This window comes from Oryx dammah, unplaced genomic scaffold, assembly GCF_014754425.2.
Source record: "Oryx dammah isolate SB20612 unplaced genomic scaffold, SCBI_Odam_1.1 HiC_scaffold_18, whole genome shotgun sequence".
Classification (NCBI taxonomy): domain Eukaryota; kingdom Metazoa; phylum Chordata; class Mammalia; order Artiodactyla; family Bovidae; genus Oryx; species Oryx dammah.
In genome coordinates this window covers 50432635-50459740 of record NW_024070202.1, presented here as the reverse complement: position 1 = coordinate 50459740, position 27106 = coordinate 50432635, and the positions used below count along the sequence as shown (strand labels likewise).

Sequence of the window (27106 nt, the reverse complement as noted above, 5' to 3'; positions counted from 1 at the left end):
TATGGAGGGCTGGCTATAGATTATACAATATATCCCCTCCCCTGCACTATCCAAGGTCAACTGTACTTGTTATAAAAATGGAATATACAATGAACACTATTTTGTACCTTAATTCCTTAAGGAGGCTTAGATTTCTGTGTAATTTGTGAAGAAGAGCTACAGACCTGACTATAAGCCTTTACCAATGAACAGAATTAAAAACCTGGGAGCAAGGAAAAATAATTGAAAGCCAACCAACCATCTAGTTTCACTGCTGTGTCTCTCCAGACCAGGGAAACTTAATATCCAAAATATTCTAAAAATGATTATTCCAAGTAGACTATGGCAAAGAGGCATTCTCTACCAAAGAGAAAACAACCCTACTGGCTGAGAGAACAGGAATTAAAGCTGCTGATACAGTTCTGCAATAACAAGCCAGTAGAAAGAGGTTCTCCTCAGTATCCATAAACTTTAAAATAAACTGTCATTTCATGTTGCCTTTAGATAGAGAAAGGGCTTCCCCAGTGCCTCAGTGGTAAAGAATCTAACTGCCAGTGCAGGAGACACAAGAGACGTGGATCGGGAAGATCCCTTGGAGTAGGAAATAGCAACCCACTCCAGTATTCTTGCCTGGAATATTCCATGGACAGAGTCTGGTGGGCTACAGTCCATGGGGTCACAAAGAGTCAGACACAACTGAGCATGTGCACAAAAGAAGAATTTAAATAGAGTAAAATCTGTATCCCTAACCCCAACTTACACTCAAATTTCCTTCAAAATCTTGGCCTCTAGTACAAGATGTCCCAAACAGATTCATCTTTAATTTCACATGGACTCCCCCTTCCCAATCATGGTTCTGTCAGAACTGGTACTGTTATTCTAGATTCTGTCCTTAGAAATCCTAAGAGTCATCTTTGGATACTGGGGTGATAAAATCAGCTTATCAACAAATCATTATATTTCTTCCTTTAGTATGTTTCTCAAGTTAGCTCTTTCTTTCTACTCCCACAACCTTCCATGGAGTTCCTCCAAAAACTTCTGAGTTAATCTTCTTACTATCAATCTGCCTGGAATTTAAACTAATATGCAAACCACTGCTATGAACTTGATCCATTCACCAAGTATTTGCTGAGCACCTAGTGAGTGCCAAGGACTATTCTACACACAGGAAATACTTCAGTAAACAAATGAATATCTATGTCTTTGTGGAACTAACATTCTAGCAAGTGCAGACAGATGACACATAAGAAAATCAGAAAAAAAGGGAAAAAAGAAAATCAGTGCTAAAAGGACAGAAGCAGGACGGTGCGGCGGAATAACCATTGACTCCTTTGTGATGAGTGGTCATGGAAATCTTCCCTTGGTGACTGATTTTAAATGAATTAAATCAGTTGAAATGACTGATACTAGCATAGTAAGACAAAATCTACATCAAGATGAAGGAAACGAACCAATTCATATAGAAGAATGGGTCTAAGACAGAAGAGAGCTTGTTCCATTCTGTGAATAGAAGTTTGGTTGACCTGGGTGGGCCAGGAACAAAGGGTGGGAAAGGAAATTGGGGTTGGCTTCCTGGGGGCTTTGGATTTTAAGTGCTCTGATAGGTCAATGAAAAGTTTTAAACAGAAAATGTTATCTGATTTATATTTCTACTTATTCTACTTTTAAAAGTCACTCTGGCTTCTATCAGAATGGATTTGAGGAGGGCAAGAGTGGAATCCAGGACTTCCCTGGTGGCTCAAATGGTAAAGAATTTGCTTGCAAAGCAGGAGACCTGGGTTCGATCCCTGGGTTGGGAAGATCTCCTGGATAAGGGAATAGCTATCCACTCCAGTATTCTTGCCTGGAGAATCCTATGGACAGAGGAGCTTGGTGAAGCTACAGTCTATGGGGTCACAAAGAGTGGACACGACTAAGCCACTAACACACACACACACAAGCATGGAAGCAGGTAAACTGGTCAGGCTCAGACAGGGCGCCGTAGTTTGGATGAGTTGCTTGGTCAAGGGTGGGTAATGGTAGAAATGGAAAGAAGAGGTCATGTTGTGAGTGTGTTTTGCAGGTGGATTTGACAGGCCTTTCTTTTAAGGATACGAGGCATGATAAAGACAAAATAAACCAAGCAAATCAATCAAGGATGAGTCTTAACCTCTGGCCTGAGCATCTGGGTATCATTTCCTGTTAAAGAACAAAGCGAAGGAAAACAGGGGTGTGTGTGTCACTGGGGAGCATGTCACGTTAAGCATCCAAACAGATACAGCAGGTAGGTCATGATGTGATGTGGAGTATGAGTCATTAACTTCTGGAAGATCTCAAAACTGTGTTTTCCAGTCTGCTCTAGAATCTATCTCAGCTCACAACTGCAGTAAGTCCAACTTCTCTGTAGCTGTTTTAATATTTTCAGTAGTCTGGATCCAACTTACCTAGGCAATTTTGTTTCCTATGGGAACCTTATTTCTAGCCAGGCTAATGTTTTCTCTGTGTCTGCCCCCGTCTCCCCTGCAAACCATACACACACACACACACACACACACACACACACACACACACAAGCACACTCTTGCCTCAGTGCTTCTGTTCACCTTCTTCACCAAACTGTCTCCCCACTGGTCCCACCATCTGATCCTACATCATCCTTCTATCCCCAATTCCTTCTACCCACACACAATTCCTTCCATACACAGTCCAGTTCATCTCCTGCACTCACTCCTCAGATAATTCCAATCCACTGAACTCTTCCAGTGAATTTCTGTTATCACTGGTGATCACAGTTTAACCACAGAACACAGTAACAGTGAAATAATAAAATCAGAATCAGTAGGCTAATAAACACCTGAAACGTTAAGTGTAACAGTAATGAGAGAATAATAAGCAACTTGTTTATTTCTGTTTCTGGGTACAACTTACTTTTAGTGTGTGTGGCTGTCGTGTCCCGACTCTGTGACCCTATGGACCCTATGGCCTGATAGCCTCCTCTGTTTATGGAATTTTCCAGGCAAGAGTACTGGAGTGGATTGTCATTTACTACCGCAGGGGTCTTCCTGACCGGAGGATCAAACCCATGTCTCTTGCATCTCCCGCACTGGCAGGCAGATTCTTTACCACTGCACAACCTGGGAAGCCCTAAAATTTACTTTAGGGCTTTACATAATCTACAGCGAAATCTATAGTTATATAGAGCTTCATAACTGCCAAGGGGCTGTGGTATATATCTTATTACTTGATCCTCACAAGAAGTCACAAGGAAGGCAGGACAGGTATCAGCTCAGTTAGCTGAGAAACCAAGGTTCAGAGAACTTAAATGGCTTGCCTGAGGCCACAGAGCTGGTCATGATGGCTCCATGGTGAACTAGAAGCATCCTGGCCCTTTCAAATACATCAGTTGGAAAATATAGTAAGACAGGCAGTAAGCACTGATAATGGCCTTTCTTGATCTATAATCTTAACCCAGGTATCAAAAGCTGAGAAAGAAAAATGATTTCTCTTCTGCTGCCATTTTGATCCCCGTCCCTGTCAGTCTAAGAGTCTAGGGGAAAAGAGAAATAGAATCTTCAGGCACACCAAGCCAATGGTGAATTCTAGATCTAATTTGAGGAATCAGTCTACTTAGGCATGTACCAAAAGGTCTGACACAGAACCAGAACCATCCCTTCAACTGGACCCAAAGAAATCAGCCACCCCAAGGTCTTTGAGCAGGAAAATTAACCACGGTACTCTTAGGCTGCTCCAGCTCACCCAGGCTGTGTGCTCCAGGCTGGGTTGGTGCCAGTCAGCTCCCTGGAGCCAGCAGGAAAGTGGTCAACTTGAAAATTGTATGTGAAGGCAAAGTATTTTGGTTATTGCTATGATTGCTTAGAACATCTGGGCCCTCATATTCCTTTGAAGGCCTAAGTTCCCTTTATGCTGTTTCTTTCCTCTTTTAAAGATTAACACCAGGAGGCAATATAAGATACCTGTTATATCTCTTCAGCTAAACTTTAAATCTGTAGCTTTCTGTGAAGTCTGCAACACCTCAATCAGAATCCTGTGTCTTGGCACTCAATAAATGTATAAGCATGTAAAAATAACAAGGGACCTGAGTGATTACAGAGGTTTACAGAAACAGACCACAAAAGAAAAGGGATGGTACAGTGTGTAATGAAACACCCAGGTCAGGACTGATGATTCTAAACAAATAGAACTAGAAAATTAAACGTGCCTTTAGAGAAAAAAAAATAGCCTCTCTAAGAAAGTCAAGATATACTATCTTAAAGATCATATACTCTTTTTTGATCTTTTTACAAATTGAGAAACTGGCAGTCAGAGGAAAAGTGAGGATAAAAACACATTTCTAAATTGCTAGGCCTGGTGATTTTTCATTTATAACAAGTTGGATGCAGATGGAAACAGGTCCCTTATGATGAATGAAACAGGGCGCATTCCACTTAACTTCACTTCCATTCTAATTTCCTCAAAGCAGTAAGGAAGGAAGGAAGGGCGAAGTGTAACCCCATGACCCACCACAGGCCCAAACCACAGCTTCTCTTACTTAAAACGCGCTCAGTGTGATCATATCAGTGGCAAACCAAAAAACGCCTTGATTTTGTGCTATCACTATAATAATGTTAAGTGTGCTTCCTTAAAACTGTTAAGCTTTCCTATTAAAAGGTGTATTTCTTTTCCATCTCTCATTCCACAGCTGATTGTTTTGAAAATATATCAATTGAAATATGTTCTCTGATGCAACACATAGTAAAAAGAGACACTTGAAATTACTGTTGTCATATCGCCGGCTTCTCTGGCTTTAAATAATAATAGGGCACACCCACAGAGTTAGATTAAAAGAAGGACAATCTGTGAACAGAAACCTAACAGCAGATTCATATTGCACATGACCTTGATTCTAGAGCCAATCTTCTCTTCTTAAAAAGAAAAATGCTTTTTATTTTCTAATATATCTGCTTTCAAAAAGAGCTTTATTGCTCTATTAGAATTTATGATGAAACTAAATGACTCCAATGATGCTAATCATTAAGAGTCTAAAATCTAAAACAGAAATTCTTGGTATGAATCAGAATGCTAATCGCTTTAGATTAAGACACTCACTCTATTCTGAGGCAAAATTAAAAATAATTTTCTAACAGGAATCTCAGCATCCTTTCATATTTTCTATATTTTAATAAATTTCTTGTAAAGCACTTAGCACCATGTCTGCAAAGAGCAACCTCTTAATAATAAACAATGGCTAATAACTATTGCTACCCAGGCTTTAGCAAATATTTCTTTGAAATAAATGAATTGCTGAAAGTAAAGGAAACGGACAATTTTTGCCTGAGAGGAAAGCATTCTGAAAGAGTTCACCCATGTGCTTATAAGAAATATAAACAGTCAAAGGCATGGTTTTCAAGAAAACAGATATATTGGGCAAATAAAATATATTACTAAAGTGAGTATCACCTGTTTATTTTCACTTTTATGAACTACAGCAACTAGAGAACTTAAAATTACATATAAGGCTTGCATTGTATTTCACTAGGACATTGGAAAAGACCCTGATGCTGGTTAAGATTGAGGGCAAGAGGAGAAGGGGGCAACAGAGGATGAGATGGTTGGATGGCATCACTGACAGTGCACATGAGTCTGAGCAAACTCAAGGAGATAGTGAGAGACAGGGAAGCCTGGTGTGCTGCAGTTCACGGGGTCACAAAGAGTCAGACACGACTGAGCGCCTGAACAAGGACAGTACTGGTCTAGACAATTATTTGGCAATATAACCACAGAAAGCTGACAAAACAAACCTCCACATGTCTCTAGGATTTCTTCTGGATAAAATATGAATAAATAGTCTCTTTGAAAAAAGATAAAAAATAAGTGCATGCAAAAATCTTAAATGTAGGAACTACAAAGTAGATGTAACATTAAAACATATTCCAGAAGCATGCTACACTTTTTTGAAGCAAGGACCAGCACTTTTTTTTTTCTTTAGAAGGCCAGGGGATAAAAAATTTTCCCACTGTGGCCAAATGGACTTTGTCAAAACTACTCAACTCAACCACTCAGTATGAAAGTCAGCCACAGACAATATGTAAACAGATGGGCAGGGCTATGTTGCAATAAAACTTTATTTATAAAACCAGGCGACCTGAATTCGGTTCTCAGACTGCAGTTTGCCAACTCCTGTTATAAAATAAAACCCCATGAATTCAACTTGAATAACAACAAAATACATTTTAAACTAACTAGGTTTGTTTTAAACAATAACAGTAAAAAACAAGGAAAGTTCAAATCAACTGGAGAACATCAAGAATGCCTCATTTCAAAGAAAGATGGAATTCATGAAAGTGAGACAGAAATGATGAGAAAAATAAGAAACAACTTTGTCTCTGGAAACAATTCATATAATGTCACAGAAAACAAAAACAAAACCCACTTACATTTAACTCTATTATCCACAGTAATGTTACAAATAAGAGGTCAAAGGTGACAAACAAACAGAAAGTCCTCCTGACATCAGATATGCCCTTCTTCTCCCTTCCTTCATAGGACTCGATCCTGGCCATGAGCTGCGTGGGGTTGATGGAGTGGACGTCGCGCACAGAAGCGTGTGAGCTCTGACTCCCCGTGAGAGTATTCTCCATGTCTTCTGGCAGGGGGTTCATCCTGCAGGAGGGTTAAAGGAGCCTCTCTCCAACTTCACCATCCCTCGAGGGAAGAGATCTTTGGGGAACGGAAGAGAGACATCACATTAAATCAGAGCCCACCTGATACTGCAGTGTGACCCCCATCCCCGTGCAACAGTCCATCTCTCTGAGCATCAGGGTGTCTGAACTGAAGACATTTCTGTCCTGATGAAGACACAGTGAGAAAGTGAAATGAGAAGCAATTCTTGATGTTATCTATCGATACTACTCCAAAAAAAACTGTTATGGAAAAGACTGTCAATAAAGAAGAAAACAAATTTACAGTAAATGGTAAAGACAGATTGTTAACCACAACAAAACTGTGTGCCTGGAACCTGGAGCATGCCTCTGGGTGAACAAGCCAAGGCAGCTCCCTTGCTGCACCAGGCAGAAAACTTCTACAATGTCAGTGCCACTCCCTGTGGACCAGGAAACATTTACCGAACAGCTTCACTGAGAGCATGTACCAAAAACACGTAAATCAGCTATGAAAAAATGTACTTCCTACAGAGGAACTGCTTTCCACCACAGGTATCTAATAATCCAAATTTGCATTTCTGTTACCTGTTAATAAGTACGTTTCCGCATCTCTCCTTAGAAAAGAACTATGCCCACCCTAAGAAGTTTACCATATGCAAACACCCCACTGATAACTGCAACAATCACTGTCCCATATGGAGACACAGGATTCCTCCCCTCAAGGCCAGCATGTGCTTCTAAACTAAATAAAAGACTGGGAATCTGAATGATCTGATCTCCCCAAGGGTGGGGTAAAGTCAGCAAATAGGGAGTATTACGCTGGATGGTATTTTTCTTTGCTAACTATTCTGGTTTCCTTTCCTACATTAGCTCTCCCTGAGGGAGGATTATACACCCCCGGTTCTGCTGAACCTGGTGCCTTCCTTTGGCCAGTGTAATGCGTGTCACTTACGTCCAGAGCTTAACAAGTGCAAGGCTCCCATGCTCTCCTTTCTGCCCCAATGCGGTGAGTGGCAAAGTCCAGAGAAAGAACCCTTTTCAGGTGGGCAAAATACCACTTCAAAACATTGCTGGAATTTCCCTAAAGTCTCTCTATCTTTACACTTGGCTTTTCATTTCTCTCCTTCCCCACACTCAGGAACAAAAGTGCTTCCCACATGTTCATACAGTGTAGTGATTTAATGACATAACATTTTTGAAAGCAATTTGGTTATATGACCTATGATACTTTAAAATATTTGTATTTCTTGATTCTGTAACCCTACCTCTGGTCATCTAAAGGAACTTAACTGTAGACCTTCAAGGCAAAAGTTGATCTGTGTCATTAGAGGCTGGGTCAGTGATTACTCCCAAGCAAAAGGAAGGAAAAAGTGACTACGGGCACAAGCGTGGTCTTGGCCTGAGTCGTGCTAATAGGGCTGTACTTGTTTTTTAAATAATTTATTGTCATATCAATGGCTCAAATCCACTAAACCATACAGAAAATCTAAAGAAGTCACAAATCAAACAGAGGACTGTTTTTTGGAAGAAAACCATTTGAAAGGTAATTAGATCCTTTTCTTAGTCTTACTGATTCTCCTTTCCCCTCATCAATGAAAAAGGACAGCAAACACCAATAGCCGAGAAATCTGAGGCTTTTTCCAACTAAAAACTGACATCATGCAACGTTGTACACCTGACTTGGGAAATGAGAATCACTACCTTATTTTTCATACGTGTGTTTATATAACTGCTAATTAGCTAGAATGTTTAGATGCTATTTGCAATGGATTTAACAGTAAAGTTACCCATGGCACAGACTGCACTGAGAAGCTTGACTCTTAAATGGACCTCTGTCTGGGACAGACTGAAATTTTAAAAGGGAGTAAAAGCTTCCTTTTAATGAGTAAAGTGGAAGATACTTCTAAAGCCTCTTTTCTGCTCTACAACTGCAGGACTTCACCTTAACCATGTCCTTCAGAAAGATTCAGTTCAAGTGTCAATTCCTTCAGGAAGACTTCCCGGAAATACTCCCCACATTCCTATCTCCTTTTCTGCTCTACAACTACAGGACTTCACCTTAACCATGTCCTTCAGAAAAATTCAGTTCAAGTGTCACTTCCTTCAGGAAGACTTCCCTGAAATACTCCCCACATTCCTATCCCCAGGCAAGGCCAAGTACATCTCTTCCAAGCTCCCTCAAGCTTGTGGATATGCCACTTAAGATTAAAGTTGGCTTAAAGCTCAACATTCAGAAAACGAAGATCATGGCATCCAGTCCCATCACTTCATGGGAAATAGATGGGGAAACAGTGTCAGATTTCTTTTGGGGGGCTCCAAAATCACCGCAGATGGTGATTGCAGCCATGAAATTAAAAGACGCTTACTCCTTGGAAGGAAAGTTATGACCAACCTAGATAGCATATTCAAAAGCAGAGACATTACTTTGCTAACAAAGGTCCGTCTAGTCAAGACTATGGTTTTTCCTGTGGTCATGTATGGATGTGAGAGTTGGACTGTGAAGAAAGCTGAGTGCCGAAGAATTGACGCTTTTGAACTGTGGTGTTGGAGAAGACTCTTGAGAGTCCCTTGGATTGCAAGGAGATCCAACCAGTCCATTCTGAAGTAGATCAGCCCTGGGATTTCTTTGGAAGGAATGATGCTAAGGCTGAAACTCCAGTACTTTGGCCACCTCATGCAAAGAGTTGACTCATTGGAAAAGACTCTGATGCTGGGAGGGATTGGGGGCAGGAGGAGAAGGGGACGACCGAGGATGAGATGGCTGGATGGCATCACTGACTTGATGGACGTGAGTCTGAGTGAACTCCGGGAGTTGGTGATGGACAGGGAGGCCTGGCATGCTGCGATTCATGGGGTCGCAAAGAGTTGGACACAACTGAGTGACTGAACTGAACTGGACTAACTCGCCCATCTCTCCTACTAGCTGAAGTGTTCCTTAAAGCCCTCCAATTTGATTTGCACACCCTTGGGTCCTTAGGGACCACCTCAGCACATATGCAGCAGAAACAAAACAGATATTGACTGGATAAATCCTGCCTAGCATCTAACCCACACAATAATGCAGAGTAGGCTCTCGGAAACCTCTACTTCTCATTTTTGAGGAAGAGTTTGGATATTTTCCCAGATACAATGCAGAAAGTATTAAACACCCAGTTCTTGTACTGAGTCCTCTCTGGAGTTGGCTTGAGGAAAGCTATGCCTCTCTAAAGAGGTGTTAAGTACTGATCAGCTGTACATGTGGGGGCCTGAATCCACAAAGCAGGGTTTATTCCAATGATGGAAGGAGCGTGGGAAAGGGGGCAAGTGAGGAAGAGTTGAGTGGAGGGTTATATAATAAAGAAAAACATCATCTTATTTTTCTCTAGAATTTGTGTGAGGAGATGAGAATTCTCTTTTGTTGTTCTGGTTTTTGAAAAGGAGATTCATATCTTAATTGTTTTATCTGGATAGGTAAGGCTCCTACTCTGTGTTGGCTATTTTGACAGTCAAGCTGTGTTCACAAACCACTCCCAAATTCTGAGACTTAAAACAATCTACAATTTATTCCCAGGTTCATAGGTCTAGTTCAGTTCAGCTGATCTAGTCTGAGCCCAGCTGGCGATTCTGCTTCAGGCGATGCGTAGAAGAGCTTGGCTTCAAACTGTGTGTTGGGTCTAAGTCTGTCTTAGACTGTCCTGTCTGTCTTTCCCCTTGGTCCAAGACGACCTGGGGCATGTTCTCTTCATGGCAAATGGCAAGAGCACAGGAGACAAGCTCAACCATGTAAGCACAATGGAATCTCGGTACACATTATGTTTGCTCATATTCTATTGGTTAAAGTCCAAAGGGCATGGAGCTGAGATGTATATACTCCATCCAAAGAGAAGAAGGTAAGTGAGTATTTGCTGACAAATATTTCAATCTATCACAGCTGTCAATGTTCTAAACTAGGAGTCAACAAACTGTAGCCTGTAGGTCAAATGCGGCAGGCTACTTGTTTCTCAATGCAGAGGTTTTATTAGAATACCACCACACCCATTCCTGTGGTTGGTATCGATTGCTACGGATACTTTCACATGAAGAGAGCGGAAAGGAATAGTCACAACCGAGATTATATGGTTCACAAAGCCTAAAATACTTCCTTCATTATTTGTAATTTTCTAAAAAGGGGGACTGCTGCTTCCATCACCTTCTCAAAGAGGAGCTAGCTGAAATTTAGAGTTACTGTGTTGTAATCAGCAAAAAGTAGGCTAATTGATGAATATTAATTTTTCCAATTCATGCTCTGATTCTTCAATGAGGAAGAACTTATAATTCCTTCTCCTCTTTATTTTTCCATAGGTGGCCTTCATGACACAGCACACCTCAGGCACAGGGGGTCTTATCTCTGCTGGCTTACCTGAGGGCCACTTCAGCAGGACTTTTAGCCCAATACACAGGTCTCTGCCTTATTCTATTCCCTTAATCCCACACCACTAGAGCTGGAGAAGAACGCTGTCCCATCTATAATGGTAGCTTCCTAAACGATAATACCCTTCACACTTGGAGAAAAACAAAAATCTGAGATCCTTTTGCTTCCAGAAAGAAGAGCTTACATCTTCGAGTGGCTATATCTTTGAGATGTCTCCAGGCTGGCTGTAAAACTGGTTGGCCAAAACTTCAGCTCCATCTGCTTCGACTCAGAATTGATATACTACCCAGATGGTAAACAGCAGCTGCTCTGGGGCAGTAGCCACCACAGCAAGCATTTTACACAAGTCCTAGGAGAAGAGGAAAGGGCCTCTGGGCATCTACTGAAGTGAAGAATTGAAGTCGCTCAGTCGTGTCCGACTCTTTGTGACCCCACGGACTATAGCAGGCTCCTCTGTCCATGGGATTTTCCAGGCAATAGTACTGGAGTGGATTGCCATTTCCTTCTCCAGGAAATCCTACTGGTGGCAGTCAGATCAAGTCTCTCAACCCAGGCTCCCAAGCCTTCTTCTCTGAATTACTTCCGGCCACAGCAAGACACCGTATGTTCTACCCCGAGAGAGAATGTGAGAATAACAGACACTAAAAACACTTAACTCAGCAAGACCTTAGTCATCAACTTATCCAGAGGCCTGGGGAGCAGATTTGGCTTACAGAAATGTTTTGCTTGGTCTTGTACAGGATTTCTAAAGATTTTGAACTAATTGCTAACATTTTAAATAATGATCTTTCAAGTAAAATTCCAGATGTCTAGCTTCTCTGGAAAAGTTAAAAGACACAGAATGGCCAGGCCTGCATTCCCTTACCATGAGAACAAAGCCAAGAAACTGCTGAGCTCTTCAGATGGAGCCCACACTCCCCACTTGGCCTCAGCCTCGACCTTTCCTGGGGGCATCCAAGTCCACCACTCTGATCTACTCTCCCTCCCTTGCTTGACAGGCAGAGAGTCCTACAACTGAAGGTTGTGTCTCAAGGTGCTATTTCACAGCTTTCCTCATGCTCGTTATTGAAATTATTCTTGCCTAGAAAGGTTTGCTTACAGATGGAGAAAACAAAAAAGTAGCAGCTGAGGCCTACGTGGATTATGAGGATTCACCTATCCAAAAAATATTTTAAGACATATTTGAGGATTAAGACTTGGGTCTTCCACTTCCTCCCTCTCTGTCGGATTCCTGGAAGGAAACAGGAGGGACATAAGAAGGTGTTCAAACGGCCCTTGGGATACAGTGACTGGGCTTGTCCCTAAAGACCAGAGCTGCCTCAGGGGTGCCCACTCTGTCCCAGGACTGGGTTTCTCAGGGGGCAGGAAGCACCTTGGGTTGGCTCTCCTCTTGCAAGGCCCAGCACCTGTTATGAGACCCGGTACATGACGGTTTTTTTAAAGTCCTGTTTAGAGCTGACAGTTTCCAAAATGAAAACAGCTAGAAGTGGAGAACAGGAATGACACGGGAGTAACCTGACATTTACAAGCACAACGTGCCAATATGAGAAAAAGGCAGGACAGCTAAAACCACAGATGCTTTCCGAGTAAGCATGCACAGAGGAGAAGTCCTGTGGAAAGGAAGCTAATCCAGAGTATCAGAGAAACATAACAGACAGTCTTCCTATGCTAAAGGTATCACTGTGAGATGAGGAAAGTTCTGCATGCCTAAGAAGACCTGGGGATTCTACATGTCAGAATTCAACTAACTATTCAAACTTTCAAAAAATAAAAACTTCTATTTAGTGTCTGTTTAGATGAGCTGCTTGTATTTTTAGAATATCCCAAAGTTGCTTTGCAGTAAAGATATTCTAAGCAGCAACAACAACAAATGATTCATTGTCCTGGGCTTCCTGATTCTAATACTCTAGTGTGTCCCTTCTACCTTGGAAGGTAAAGAAAGACCTGGTAGAACTCTGATGACAGTGGCTTTAGTAGAAAGTCTGGCAGTGGCCCAGGTTAGGAAGCTAATGAATCTGTGTTACACTCCAGCTTCCTGGGCTAGAGGATTATCACGATGAAGAACTACAGGAAGTTTAACAAAATCAAGATCAAACAAATCTGTTCTTGGCAAATGTCCACTACCATTATGTTCACATTTCAAAACAGCCCTGGCTTACTTTATGTCTTATATACTCCAAGTTAAATACAATGTCTAGAAAAGCAGTTCTAAAATCTAGACAATAGGATTGAAATTTAAAACACCTTCACATCACTTCCAAATTAGCAGCTGTAGCAATAGGAAATTACTATATAAAGAAGTCTGGAAAATAAAGTTATTTTAAGTTAATAAGTAAAAAAAAAATTTAAAGCATCTAAATAAAATCACTCACCAACTGTTCGATATAAATTTTAAAATCTTTCCTGAATCAAGGAGTCAATTTTTTCCAGCAGATTCCTATTAATTTTCCAACTGAAAATGAGTGAAATACTTAGAAGAAAAAAAAAATCTATGTGCATGTATAAAACTCTTCTGGGCATTTTATAGATTTGCCTGTATCACCAGGACTATAACAGGAAATTAAGATAATACTGTCCTCTGAAAGTTAAACCATAAAATCAACACATAGTGAATCGGAGTAGATGTGCTCTGTCCTTAAAGACACAAAATGGCTCACAGGCCAAGAAACAAGAACAAGGTGACTGGACATATGTTCAAAGGTGGGAACATGCCCACCAGAAAGAGGGGTGGTCAGTCTGCAAAACACAGGGAAAACAGGGTCACGAACAAATGGCAGCTGTGCCCAGCCTGGCACCGTTCAAATAGGGGCACCTTGTCTATTGGATTTTAAGTCTTCAACACACTGGCTAGATGATTCCTACAATTACTATGATGGCATCAGGGCATCATCAGTGTCTTTTCGTTACTGAACAATTTAATAATTCCCAACATGCCTCCTACAACCTGTCATAATTCTGTGCTTCTTATTAAGATGCAACAGGGAAACAGCACACCAGTTAGCCTGAGACTAAACAGCCTACATGGCCGTTACATTGTTAACTGCAGATTCTGACATGTGAATTTACCTGTGTGAGGAAGTGCCCCTTCTCATAGGGCTCCAGACACAGAGGCTGACAAAATCAAGTTTTTCAGTCAACAAGAAAGATGGCTGGACTCAAAGCTAACAAAGTCACGAATGTGATACCACTGAAAAGCTTTTTTGGGGAGGTGAATGTTGAGATGTCTCCTGATGACCCTCAGTGGTATTATCATGTAAAATTGCTCTTGAGTGGCTCCTAGAGATATCACCCAGAGACCATATTAGTGATGGTTAGCCACCATAACAATTAGCATATCCTATATATAGTATGCAAGTGGGAATATTGCAAAAGAGAATTATAGAAAGGTTGTATCATCACTCCAGTATTCTTCTAATATCTCTTCATAAGCTTACATGTAATAATCATTTTTCTTAAGTAGACTTATTAACTGAATGACAGTTACCAAGCTCAACGCAAAGCTATAATAACTGAACTTGACTATGTGATGGTGATACAATATTTGCTTATTCTCAATCTGACGTGCAAGCATTTAGGTATGATTACAAATTCATACTCAATAAAAAGCCAGGGAAGGTACATAGTTCAGTTAGCGATTTTTAATAAGTACACAAAAACTTAAAAGTTCAAGATGCATAAAGTTCTGAAGATACTCTGAAGTTATATACTCTTAACCTAAGCAACTGGAGAAGGCGATGGCACCCCACTCCAGTATTCTTGCCTGGAAAATCCCATGGACGGAGGAGCCTGGTAGGCTACAGTCCATGGGGTCGCACAGAGTCGGACACGACTGAGCGAGTTCATTTTCACTTTTCACTTTCATGCATTGGAGAAGGAAATGGCAACCCACTCCAGTGTTCTTGCCTGGAGAATCTCAGGGACTGCGGAGCCTGGTGGGCTGCCGTCTATGGGGTCACACAGAGTCGGACACGACTGAAGTGACTTAGCAGCAGCAACCTAAGCAACTATAGCTACAATCTGGTAGTAGTCTAATATATCTGAAGGGCTTCCCAGATGGTGCCAGTGGTAAAGTATCTACCTGCCAATGCAAGAGACACAGGTTTGATCCTTGGGTCAGGAAGATCCCCTGGAGGAGGGCATGGCAACCTGCTCCAGTATTCTTGCCTGGAGAATTCCATGGACAGAGGAGCCTGATGGGCTACGGTCCTTAGAGTTGCCAAGAGCCAGACATGACTGAAGCGTTAGCACACATGCTCACACACACAATATAACTGAAATCAGGTTTAAGATTTACCAATCAGTATCCATGAAATCCCTATGAGAAAGAACAGAAATACAAAACGCATCTTTAAAAACTAACAAAATGCAAAAGCTTACTTAGTGATAGATTATAATCATAATGGGAAGCTTTACTTTTTTATCTATTTAGTATGTTAAAGACACAAATGGATATAGATTATTCAAACACTGTAAGTTTTAACACTGTAAGTTTATTAAACACTGTAAGTATTTTTTTCAACCCTACAACCCTACATACATATATGTTATTTTAAGGATATAATATGCCATGTTCAAAATATTGATCATAAAGCTAGACTATTAAAAATATATAATTTGGCAAGCCTTTCGATCAGGTGCCAAAATACAGAATAAATAATAAATAAATAAGTTTTCTAAAATAACTACTGAGATAAAAATAAAAATTAAAAGTATTTAGAAAATACAATGGAATGCTGTCAAAATTAGACTTATTATCAAATTCACTTCTTTAAAGTGCTCATGAAATTAAAAGACACTTACTCCTTGGAAGGGAAGTTATAACCAACTTAGATAGCATATTCAAAAGCAGAGACATTACTTTCTCAACAAAGGTCCGTCAAGTCAAGGCTATGGTTTTTCCAGTGGTCATGTATGGATGTGAGAGTTGGACTGTGAAGAAAGCTGAGCGCCGAAGAATTGATGCTTTTGAACTGTGGTGTTGGAGAAGACTCTTGAGAGTCCCTTGGACTGCAAGAAGATCCAACCTATCCATTCTGAAGGAGATCAGTCCTGGGATTTCTTTTGAAGGAATGATGCTAAAGCTGAATCTCCAGTACTTTGGCCACCTCATGCGAAGAGTTGACTCACTGGAAAAGACCCTGATGCTGGGAGGGACAAGGGGCAGGAGGAGAAGGGGACGACAGAGAATGAGATGGTTGGATGGCATCACCAACTCGATGCACATGAGTTTGGGTAAACTCCGGGAGTTGGTGATGGTCAGGGAGGCCTGACGTGCTGCGATTCATGGGGTCGCAAAGTCGGACATAACTGAGCGACTGAACTGAACTGTAAGTGCTCTAATTACTTTTTCGATATAGCATAAGATTAAAGAATTAGGCATTTAAACAATAAAGTTATAAAAGCTCTAAGTATCCCATGGGGAAAAAATTAAAAAATGAAAAACAATGGTACAATTAATAAATTCAAACCAAGAATGATGATAATTGTTCCAATCTGAGTGATTGCTACAATGTAATTCATTATATTAAACCCCCTACTTTTGTACATGAATAAATATTTCCACAAATTTAAATTACATACATTATCGCCCACCCCCCAAATCAAAACCTAGTTTGGGGAGAGAAGATTAAGAAAGGAATACACGGATCATAATATAAATAGGAGAGGCTATTTTTCAAAGTGTAAGTGATACTTTATATGCATCACATTTAAAAATCATAAATAAGTCAATATGAAAGAAATATATATGACGCATCAAGAAGACATAGATGGCTTGGAGAGAATGAATCTTCGTGAAAAAGTTGACACAGAATCACCTAGAGTCAGAGTATGCCAGAAGTTTCAAAATTTGAAATAAAGATAAACAAACATTAAAAAGAAAGAAAAGCTGTCCCATCATTAAACAAAGTTAGCAAAATCCTAACATAATCTGACCAACAACACAAGAGAACAAAAGAACAAAAGTATAAACCTATCCCACCTATTAACTATCATTATATTATGTAAGAGTGGATGCCTTATATTAACATAATAAAATCCTTCCCTCAGTCAGGCACAATTCTGAGTACTTAACACACTTTATGGCATTTAAGTTTCACAATAGCTCACACAAGTAGGTCCCATGTATTAGAATGTATTCCTGAAACATCACAAAAATAAGTCAAAATTCACAGGAAAGAAAAAAACTAAACCTAACTGGAAGGCACATATTTCTGTTTACACATTAAAATGTTTCACTGCATTTTGAAAGCATGCATGCATACAATTTAAACTTATGTGGGCTGAAGAGCTTTGAAATTATGTATGTTTTGACTGGTTTCAAATCTTGGAGGGGGGGAGCCCTACCTTTCTACAAAGATATCCACCATCTTCCACTTTTTTTAAACTATGGCTCTCTCAAGTCTCTTATTCCCCAGGTTTTGAAACATATGTGATAATGAGAAAAGCTGAAGGAAAATCACTGTAAGCTGAAGGAAAATCAGTGTAAGCAACTGACAATCAGTGTCAGGAGACAAGGAAAAACTTGTAAATGAGAGAGATGTGTGCCCAGTCTTCCAGGGTCAAATGTGTGGAAATAGAGGTCACAAGATTATTCATCAACAGAAGCCAGAAACATGGACTCTAATACCAAATTTCTCAAATATTAAGCATTAGTTCAATTAAATCAATAATAAGCATACTGATGGTCAAGGAAAACTCATGACAGACAAGCTACTGTGTGGTCTGTACTTCCCTAAGCTTCTCTGCAAGGAAAAAGTTGCGTAAACCAAAAAATATCTACAGATGATAAAGATACCATCAAATTTTAGTTGCAAAAGACAAGCCATTAATCAGTTGTTCAAGTACATGGAGAAAGAAATCTATGCATCAAAATATATTGAAGACTTTACTAAAAAGTTAACAAAGCAAAATCATTACTATGGTTTATGCAGGAGAAGAAACTGTGGTAAATAACATGATTTTGGGATGAGAAATTCCTTCTTAGAAAATCTACAATGGGAAACAGAACTGAATACATAAAAATCAAGTTTTTATTCAAAAACATTAGAAGCTAAACAAGGATATTGAAAGACAGGTCGTTAAAATCTTAAAATTCAGCTTGAAAATGGGCAAAGCACATCAAAGCACAAAAGAAAACTAAATTTGTTAATAAACTAACGTAAATCTCACCCAATACCTATTCATTTTTTAGGGAAGCAAATTAAATTCACAAGATTATTTATTAAATACCTTCCTGGGACCTTCAGGTAAAGGTCAAATTTCTTAATCTTGCCTAACCTAACACATGGCTTACTTCCTCCAACCTCTCCAGAACCACTTCAGCATACCACAAATCACAAGCTTGCGTTCCCTAGAATTACCTGGGTCACACACCCTGTGGCATAAGCCTTCTTGGAGGAGGTCACCATTAACCCCACCCCAGAGCTGCCAAGCAGAGACCCACAAACTGAAGAACCATTATACTAAAGAAATTCTCGCACTGTTAAGAAAGTTCTAGGACCCACAACAGATTTCCCAACCTCGGGATCTGGCAAAGGGACTGAGAACCCCCAGGGAATTTGTCTTTGGAGGCCAGGGGGATTTGATTACAGAATTTACACAGGACTGGGGAAACACTCTTGGAGGGCACAAACAAAACCTTGTGCACACCAGGACTCAGGAGGAAGGAGCAGTGACCCCACAAGAGACTGACCCAGACTTGCCTGTGAGGGTCCAGGAGTCTCCAGCAGAGGCTGGAGCCAGCAGTAGCCTGTGGCAGGTTCTCGGGCACTGGCTGCAGCAGTGCAAGCATGGGACCTTTTGAAGGAGGTAACCATTATCTTCATTACCTCCAACAAGGTTTGGTCTCAGATCAGACAACAGGGAGGGGACACAGTCCCGCCCATCAATAGAAAATTGGGTTAAAGATTTACTGAGCATGGCCTCACCCATCAGAACAAGACCCAGTTTGCCCCACAGGCAGTCTCTCCCATCAGGAAGTTTCCATAAGCTTCTTATCCTCATCCTTCAGAGGGCAGACAGAATGAAAACCAGAACCACAGAAAACTAATCAAGCTAATCACATGGACCACAGCTTTGTCTAACTCAATCGAACTATGAGACATGCTGTGAAGGGCCACCCAAAACGGACAGGTCATGCTGGAAAGTTCTGATAAAACATGGTCCACTAGAGAAGGGAATGGCAAACCACATCAGTATTCTTGCCGTGAGAACCCCACAAACAGTAAGAAAAGTCAAAAAGATATGACACTGAAAGATGAACTCCCCAGGTTAGCAGGTGCCCAATAGGCTACTGGAGAAGAGTGGAGAAATAACTCCTGAAAGAATGAAGAGACAGAGCCAAAGCGAAAACAATGCCCAGTTGTGGATGTGATTGGTGATAGAAGTTAAGTCCAATGCTGTAAACAACAATATTGCATAGGAACCTGGAATGTTAGGTCCATGAATCCAGGTAAGTTGGAACTGGTCAAACAGGAGATGGCAAGAGTGAACACTGACATTTGGAGAATCAGTGAACTAAAATGGACTGGAATGGGCGAATTAAATTCAGATACCATTATATCTACGACTGTGGGCAAGAATCTCTTAGAAGAAATGGAGTAGACCTCACAGTCAACAAGAGTCTGAAATGCAGTACTTGGGTGCAATCTCAAAAATGACAGAACAATCTCTGCTGGTTACCGAGGCAAATCGTTCAATATCACAGTAATCCAAGTCTATGCCCCAAGCAGTAAGGCTGAAGAAGCTGAAGTTGAATGATTCTATGAAGATCTATAAGGCCTTCTAGAACTAACACCCCAAAAAGATGTCCTTTTCATTATAGGGGACTGGAATGCAAAAGTAGAAGTCAAGAGATACCTGGAATAACAGGCAAATTTGGCCTTGGAGTACAAAAGTTTTGCCAAGAGATGCACTGGTCATAGCAAACACCCTCTTTGAACAACACAAGAGAAGATTCTACACGTGGACATCACCAGATGGTCAATATCGAAATCAGATTGATTATATTCTTTGCAGCCAAAGATGGAGAAGCACTATACAGTCAGCAAAAACAAGACTAGGAGCTGACTGTGGCTCAGATCATGAACTTCTTATTGTAAAATTCAGACTTAAATTGAAGAAAGTAGGAAAAACCATTAGACCATTCAGGTATGACCTAAATCAAATCCATTATGACTATACAGTGGAAGTGAGAAATAGATTCAAGGGATTAGATCTGATAGACACAGTACATGAATAACTATGGACGGAGGTACATGACATGGTACAGGAGGCAGTGATCAATCATCCCCAAGAAAAAGAAAGGCAAAATGGTTATCTGAGGAGGCCTTACAAATAGTTGAGAAAAGAAGAGAAGCTAAAGGCAAAGAAGAAAGGAAAAATTTACCCATCTGAATGCAGAGTTCCAAAGAATAGCAAGGAGAGATAAAAAAGCCTTTCTCAGTGAACAATGCAAAGAAATAGAGGAAAACAATAGAATGCGAAAGCCTACAGGTCTCTTCAAGAAAATTGGAGATACCAAGGGAACATTTCCTGCAAAGATAGGCTCAATAAAGGAAAGAAATGATATGGACCTACTGGATGTTCGAGCTGGATTAACAAAAGGCAGAGGAACCAGAGATCATCAAAAAAGCAAGAGAGTTCCAGAAAAACATCTACTTCTGCTTTATTGACTATGCCAAAGCCTTTGAGTATATGGATCACAACAAACTGTGAAAAACTCTTAAAGAGATGGGGATACCAGATCGCCTCACCTGAGAAACCTGTATGCAGGTCAGGAAGCAACCATTAGAACTGGACATGGAACAACAGACTGGTTCCAAATAGGGAAAGGAGTACGTCAAGGTGGTGTACTGTCACCCTGCTTATTTAACTTATATGCAGAGTACATCATGGGAAACACTGGGCTGGATGAAGCACAAGCTGGAATCAAGACTGCCGGGAGAAATATCAATAACCTCAGATACACAGATGGCACCACCCTTATGGCAGAAAGCAAAGAACTAAAAAGCCTCTTGATGAATGTGAAATAGGAGAGTGAAAAAGCTGGCTTAAAACTCAACATTCAGAAAACTAAGATCATGGCATCTGGTCCAATCACTTCATAACAAATAGATGAGGAAACAATGGAAACAGTGAGAGACTTTACTTTGGGGGGGCTTCAAAATCCCTGCAGATGGTGACTGCAGCCATGAAATTAAAAGATGCTTGCTCCTTGGAAGAAAAGCTATGACTAACCTAGACAGAATATTAAAAACCAGAGATATTACTTTGCCAACAAAGGTCTATCTAGTCAAAGCTACTGATTTTCCAATAGTCATGGTGGCTCAGAGGTTAAAGCATCTGCCTGGAATGTGGGAGACCCGGGTTCAATCCCTGGGTCGGGAAGATCCCCTGGAGAAGGAAATAGCAACCCACTCCAGTACTCTTGCCTGGAAAATTCCATGGATGGAAGAGCCTGGTAGGCTACAGTCCATGGGGTTGCAAAGAGTCGGACACGACTGAGAGACTTCACTTCATTTCATGTAGTCCAGTAGTCATCTGAACTAAATAGGAATCACATTCTCACCAACCTCAGCTTATACTTTCTTCCCTACCCTGAGAGCAACTTTCCTTTTTCTCTATGAGTCTTCAGTTCAGTTCAGTTGCTCAGTTGTGTCCACTCTTTGTGACCCCATGAACTGCAGCATGCCAGGCCTCCCTGTCCATCACCAACTCCTGGAGTTTATCCAAACTCATGTCCATTGAGTCGGGGATGCCATCCAACCATCTCATCCTCTGTCATCCCAGTTTCCTCCTGCCTTCAATCTTTCCCGTCAAATGAGTCAGCTCTTCCCATCAGGTGGCCAAAGTATTGGAGTTTCAGCTTCAGCATCAGTCCTTCCAATGAATATTCAGGACTGATTTCCTTTAGGATGGACTGGTTGGATCTCCTTGCAGTCCAAGGGACTCTCAAGAGTCTTCTCCAACACTACAGTTCAAAAGCATCAATTCTTTGGCATTCAGCTTTCTTTATAGTCCAACTGTCACATCCATACATGACCACTGGAAAAACTACAGCCTTGACTAGATGGACCTTTGTTGGCAAAGTAATGTCTCTGGCTTTCTAATATGCTATCTAGGTTTTAATATGCTATCTAGCTTTTCTTCCAAGGAGCAAGTATCTTTTAATTTCAATGCTGGAGTCACCATCTGCAGTGATTTTGGATCTCCAAAAAATAAAGTCCATCACTGTTTCCACTGTTTCCCCATTTCTTTGCCATGAAGCGATGGGACCTGATGCCATGATCTTAGTTTTCTGAATGTTGGGCTTGAAGCCAACTTTTTCACTCTCCTCCTTCACTTTCATCAAGGGGCTCTTTAGTTCTTTGATTTCTGCCATAAGGGTGGTGTCATCTGCATATCTGAGGTTATTGATATTTCTCCCAGCAATCTTGATTCCAGCTTGTGCTTCTTCCAGCCCAGCATTTCTCATGATGTACTCTGCGTGTAAGTTAAATAAGCAGGGTGACAATATACAGCCTTGACGTACTCCTTTCCCAATTGGGAACCAGTCTGTTGTTCCATCTCCAAGTCTAACTGTTGCTTCTTGACCTGCACACAGATTTCACAGGAGGCAGGTAAGGTGGTCTGGTATCCCCATCTCTTTAAGAGTTTTTCAGTTTATTGTGATCCACACACTCAAAGGCTTTGACATAGTCAATAAAGCAGAAGTAGATGTTTTTCTGGAACTCTCTGGCTTTTTTGATGAGCCAATGGATATTGGCAATTTGCTCTCTGGTTCCTCTGCTTTTTCTAAAACCAGCTTGAACATCTGGAAGTTGTTCCCATACTGTTGAAACCTGACTTGGAGAATTTTGAGCATTACTTTACTAGAGTGTGAAATGAATACAATTGTGCAGTAGTTTGAGCATTCTTTTTCATTACCTTTCTTTGCGATTGGAATGAAAACTGACCTTTCCCAGTCCTGTGGCCACTGCTGAGTTTTCCAAATTTGCTGGCATACGGACTGTCTTTTAGGATTTGAAATAGTTTCGTTGGAATTCCATCATCTCCATTAGCTTTGTTCTGAGTGATGCTTCCTAAGGCCATCTTGACTTCACATTCCAGGATGTCTGGCTCTAGGTGAGTGATCACACCATCGTGATTATCCTGGTCGTGAAGATCTTTTTTGTATAGTTCTTCTGTGTATTCTTGCCACCTCTTCTTAATATCTTCTGCTTCTGTTAGGTCCATACCATTTCTGTCCTTTATTGAGCCCATCTTTGCAGGAAATGTTCCCTTGGTATCTCTAATTTTCTTGAAGAGATCTACAGGCTTTCCCATTCTATTGATTTTCTCTATTTCTTTGCATTGATCATTGAGGAAGGCTTTCTTATTTCTCCTTGCTATTCTCTGGAACTCTGCATTCAAATGGGTATGACTCTTACTCATTCTAATAAGCCTTAACTCACTTTCTCAGGGAAGCTTTTGCTTCCTCCCATTTTTTTACACCTGTCTGCTCCTATCAGAGAATAGTGTACACAGATATCTATCATCCTGCTTAAGATTATTTTTTATCTACTTTAGACAAGACAAACAAATAAAAAAGATTAGCTTATTCAGGATGTTGTGATTCACCTGTTTATCAATACCTCTATTCTGGGCAGCTAGGAGTAGGAATAAATGAGTAGGGGCTACAGTGCAGTTAAAATAGCATCAAAAACATAAAACACTAAGCAATAAGCTTAAAATATATGCAAGGTCCCAACACTGAAAACTGTAAAACACTGTTGAAAAAAATCAAAGAAGATGAAAATAGACAGGCAGGTGACCAGGTTTAAGGATTGGAAGGCATCATGGTTAATGTTTCTATTCTTCCCAAATTGATCTAGAGATTCAACTCAATCTCAACCATAATGTCATCAAGCTTTTTTGGTAGAAACTGACAAGCTAATTTTAAAATGTATATAGAAATGCAAAGAAATGAGAATATCCAACGCAATCTTGAAAAAGAACAAAACTGGAAAAAACACTACTTAAAGACCTTCTGCAACACTTCAGTAATGAAGACAGTGTGGCACTAGCATAAAGATCAACACAGACCAATGGAACAAAAAGGAGAGTCTAGAAAGAGAGCTGCACTTATATGATCATCTTACTTCTGACAAAGATGTCAAAGCAATCCAACTGGAATAAGAATGTATGATGCTGAGACAACCAGATATCAAAACTGAAAAAAAAAAAAAAAAGAACTTCAAACCCTAACAAACACCATGCAAAAAATAATTCCAGATGGATCATAGGTCTAAACATAAAAACTAAAAAGATAAAGCTGTTATAAAAATTTGCAGGAGAATATTTTTAAAAACTCTTTGTAGGCAAGTTTTCTTAAGAGAAGACACAACAAGCCAAAATCAGTTTTTTTTAAATGTCATGAGGTGTTTCCATTGGCCAGATGCAGTGACTTGATTATAAAAATGAATAATGACTGTAATGTTGGAATTTACGTTGGAAAAATTAAGAAGTTCCATGAGTCTACAGTAATACTGCAAAAGAAGGAGAGGGTAGTTCTCTTTTACAAGAAACAAATGTTAGATTAAAACGTAGAAGAAATGTTAAAATAAGAAATATGAACATTTTGTAACCCCCAGCTGGAGCAACTAATTCAGACAAGGATCTTTACTGGATGCCTAAAATTGTTAAAACATTGTTGAAGAATAGATATTCGAAGTCTCAAAGTGTCAACTCTTAGATTATATAATTATTTCATTAGGAATAATGTACCTTTATAGTAGAGAGATCTGGCAGTCTCCACCTGTACCAACTAATCAAACAGCATTACCAATACTAGAGTAAGCTGACACTACGTGCCTTTTAAAGTGATACAATCAGAAGTCTATAACATCAATTATAATGTTCCTGTGCAAAAAAAGTTTAACCTAAATTCCATAAGGATACAATCAAACACAGTATGTAGGATATTCTACAAGACAGTTATCCTGAATCTTGAGCAAAGTCAACATGATGAAAAACAAAACAAAAACAAAAGGTAAGAAAGCGGTGTGGATACTCTTCAAACTTAAAAAGTAAAAAGAGCCACAACCATCAAAAGTAACGCACAAGCCTAGACTGAATCCTGAATAAAACAAAACTAAAAACCCAAAAGATAAAGCTACAAAAAACAATTGAAAAACTGATTATAGTTTAGTATTCTGGTTATGAAATTCTTAACCTCTGAATAGTTCAGAAAAACAAGGATAGAAGGATGTTTTGGGATGGGGTTGCTCTATCAATCCATCTAGTATATACAAACATATATGTATAATATAAACATATATATATTTAAATACAATATGTATATTGTATATATATGCATATGTGTGTGTTTATATGTGAATAAAAGTAAATTCTCACTGTGAAAAATCATTAAGTTAACTTTAAGTACGAGCTACCTCTGAGAGCAGAATTAACGAACTGGAATGATCCTAGAAAACTTCTTAAATTGTTTTATAAAAGAGAACAAACACATGGAGATTTTGTAAACACATCTTTGTACCACAGGGTGGCTAAGAGTTGGACAGAACTGAAGCTACTGAGCACGCACACATACAACAACGGAGACACATTAACAGACTCGAAGGAAAACCTACGTAAGACTTCTGGGCATCCAAATCATTCTGCCCCTAATAAAAATACTGAATTTCTAAGACACAAATGGAGATAGCTGAAGACTTCTAAAATGCATGTGACTGAAGACAGGAGTCATCCTGTCTGGATTTTTGAGCCAATACTGAATATCTAATAATTGTTTTTTTTTTTTTTATTATTGTCATCAACAAGGCTTTATTAATTGAAACAATAAAGTACACATCACGCAGTGGTTTGAGGTCTAAAGTTTGATCTGATCTTTAGTGAAAATGTATACAAGCCATTACTTTATCGTAAGCTTTTAAAAAGTCAAATTTACCCTTCATTTGTTCCATCCGTTAGTACTCATACTCTTCCCAGACAGTGGGGAGAGACAGAGCTACCACACAGCATCACATACCACATGTTGTTTTACTCATGCAGCTGACTTATTCCACTGGGACCTACATTTCAACTGCACTTCCTTCTTTTTCTTACTTTTCTTCAAGAATTAGAAGTCCAACTCCATAGTAATATCCCTATATACTCACTCCACGGTTGTACTCTGAATACTGTACTTATGCTCCAGATGTCATATTTTCTAGAGTTGTTAACACTGAGAAGTAAGAAAAGCTTTTATTCCATCCTGATATGTCTGCTCACCATTTGCTGCTATGTGTTCTGCTCTCTTCCCCCTTCCACACATTCAAGGCTCTCCATTCATATTCTGCGTCATTTCGTGCAGTCTCATCTCATTTAATAATTTCTTTTAATATCAACAGATTAATTGTGTATGTATAATGAGAATTTAACTTTTTGACAATCTGTTTCAAGATTCTCAAATTTATTTAGAATTTAGCATCAATGACTTGGAAAAAGTAAAGCAGAAAACAAGTATATAATGAAGTTTTTAAGTCACTCCTCTCACTGATACTAACTGATCTCCCAAGAATAAACCTGTTCTTATGGCAACTACTTCCATATCAATATTAAAAATATCAGTGCACTTTTATTTGGCATATAACACAGAAAGAAATATTAAGATTTAAAGATAGCTGGGCAAACATATATTGTTTTCATAATTTATGAGGCAAATCTAAAGCATTTATTAAGAAACTGAATCTGGATATATATTATAAGATTTAAGAGTTGTACCTGATAATTTTTGAAAATTCAGCGTCTGCCAACAATATACCACATCTACTTCATTTATTCCACAAATACACTTTTAATACCAAAAATATGTCAAGTCCTCCTCTGAGCACTGCGGATGCAGCAATGAATAAAACTGAAAGAATGCTCTCCTCTAACAGTTTACTGTCTAGAGGGCAGGGACAGAGGACAAAGAAGCACTAACCTGAACCCTAACTGTAAACAGCTTGCTTGGTAGGGTGATGTCACTGAAGTCATTACAGGTGAACAAAGGTGGAGCAGAGACTAGTAGGAGATAAGGAAGAGAAGCCACATAGGTATCAGGAAAAAGAGCAGG

At 39.8% G+C, this 27106-nt stretch overlaps 1 protein-coding gene across 2 annotated transcripts in view; it reads right to left on the bottom strand.

Moving 5' to 3' along the window:
* STARD3NL (STARD3 N-terminal like) overlaps positions 1 to 27106 on the bottom strand; it is a 77500-nt gene that overhangs the window by 33325 nt on the left and 17069 nt on the right. For both annotated transcript variants that reach the window (XM_040260868.1, XM_040260869.1), the window contains exon 2: positions 6393 to 6675. In XM_040260868.1, the coding sequence (XP_040116802.1) occupies positions 6393 to 6617 (225 nt within the window). In that variant the 5' untranslated portion in view covers positions 6618 to 6675. The remainder of the gene's footprint in view (positions 1 to 6392; positions 6676 to 27106) is intronic.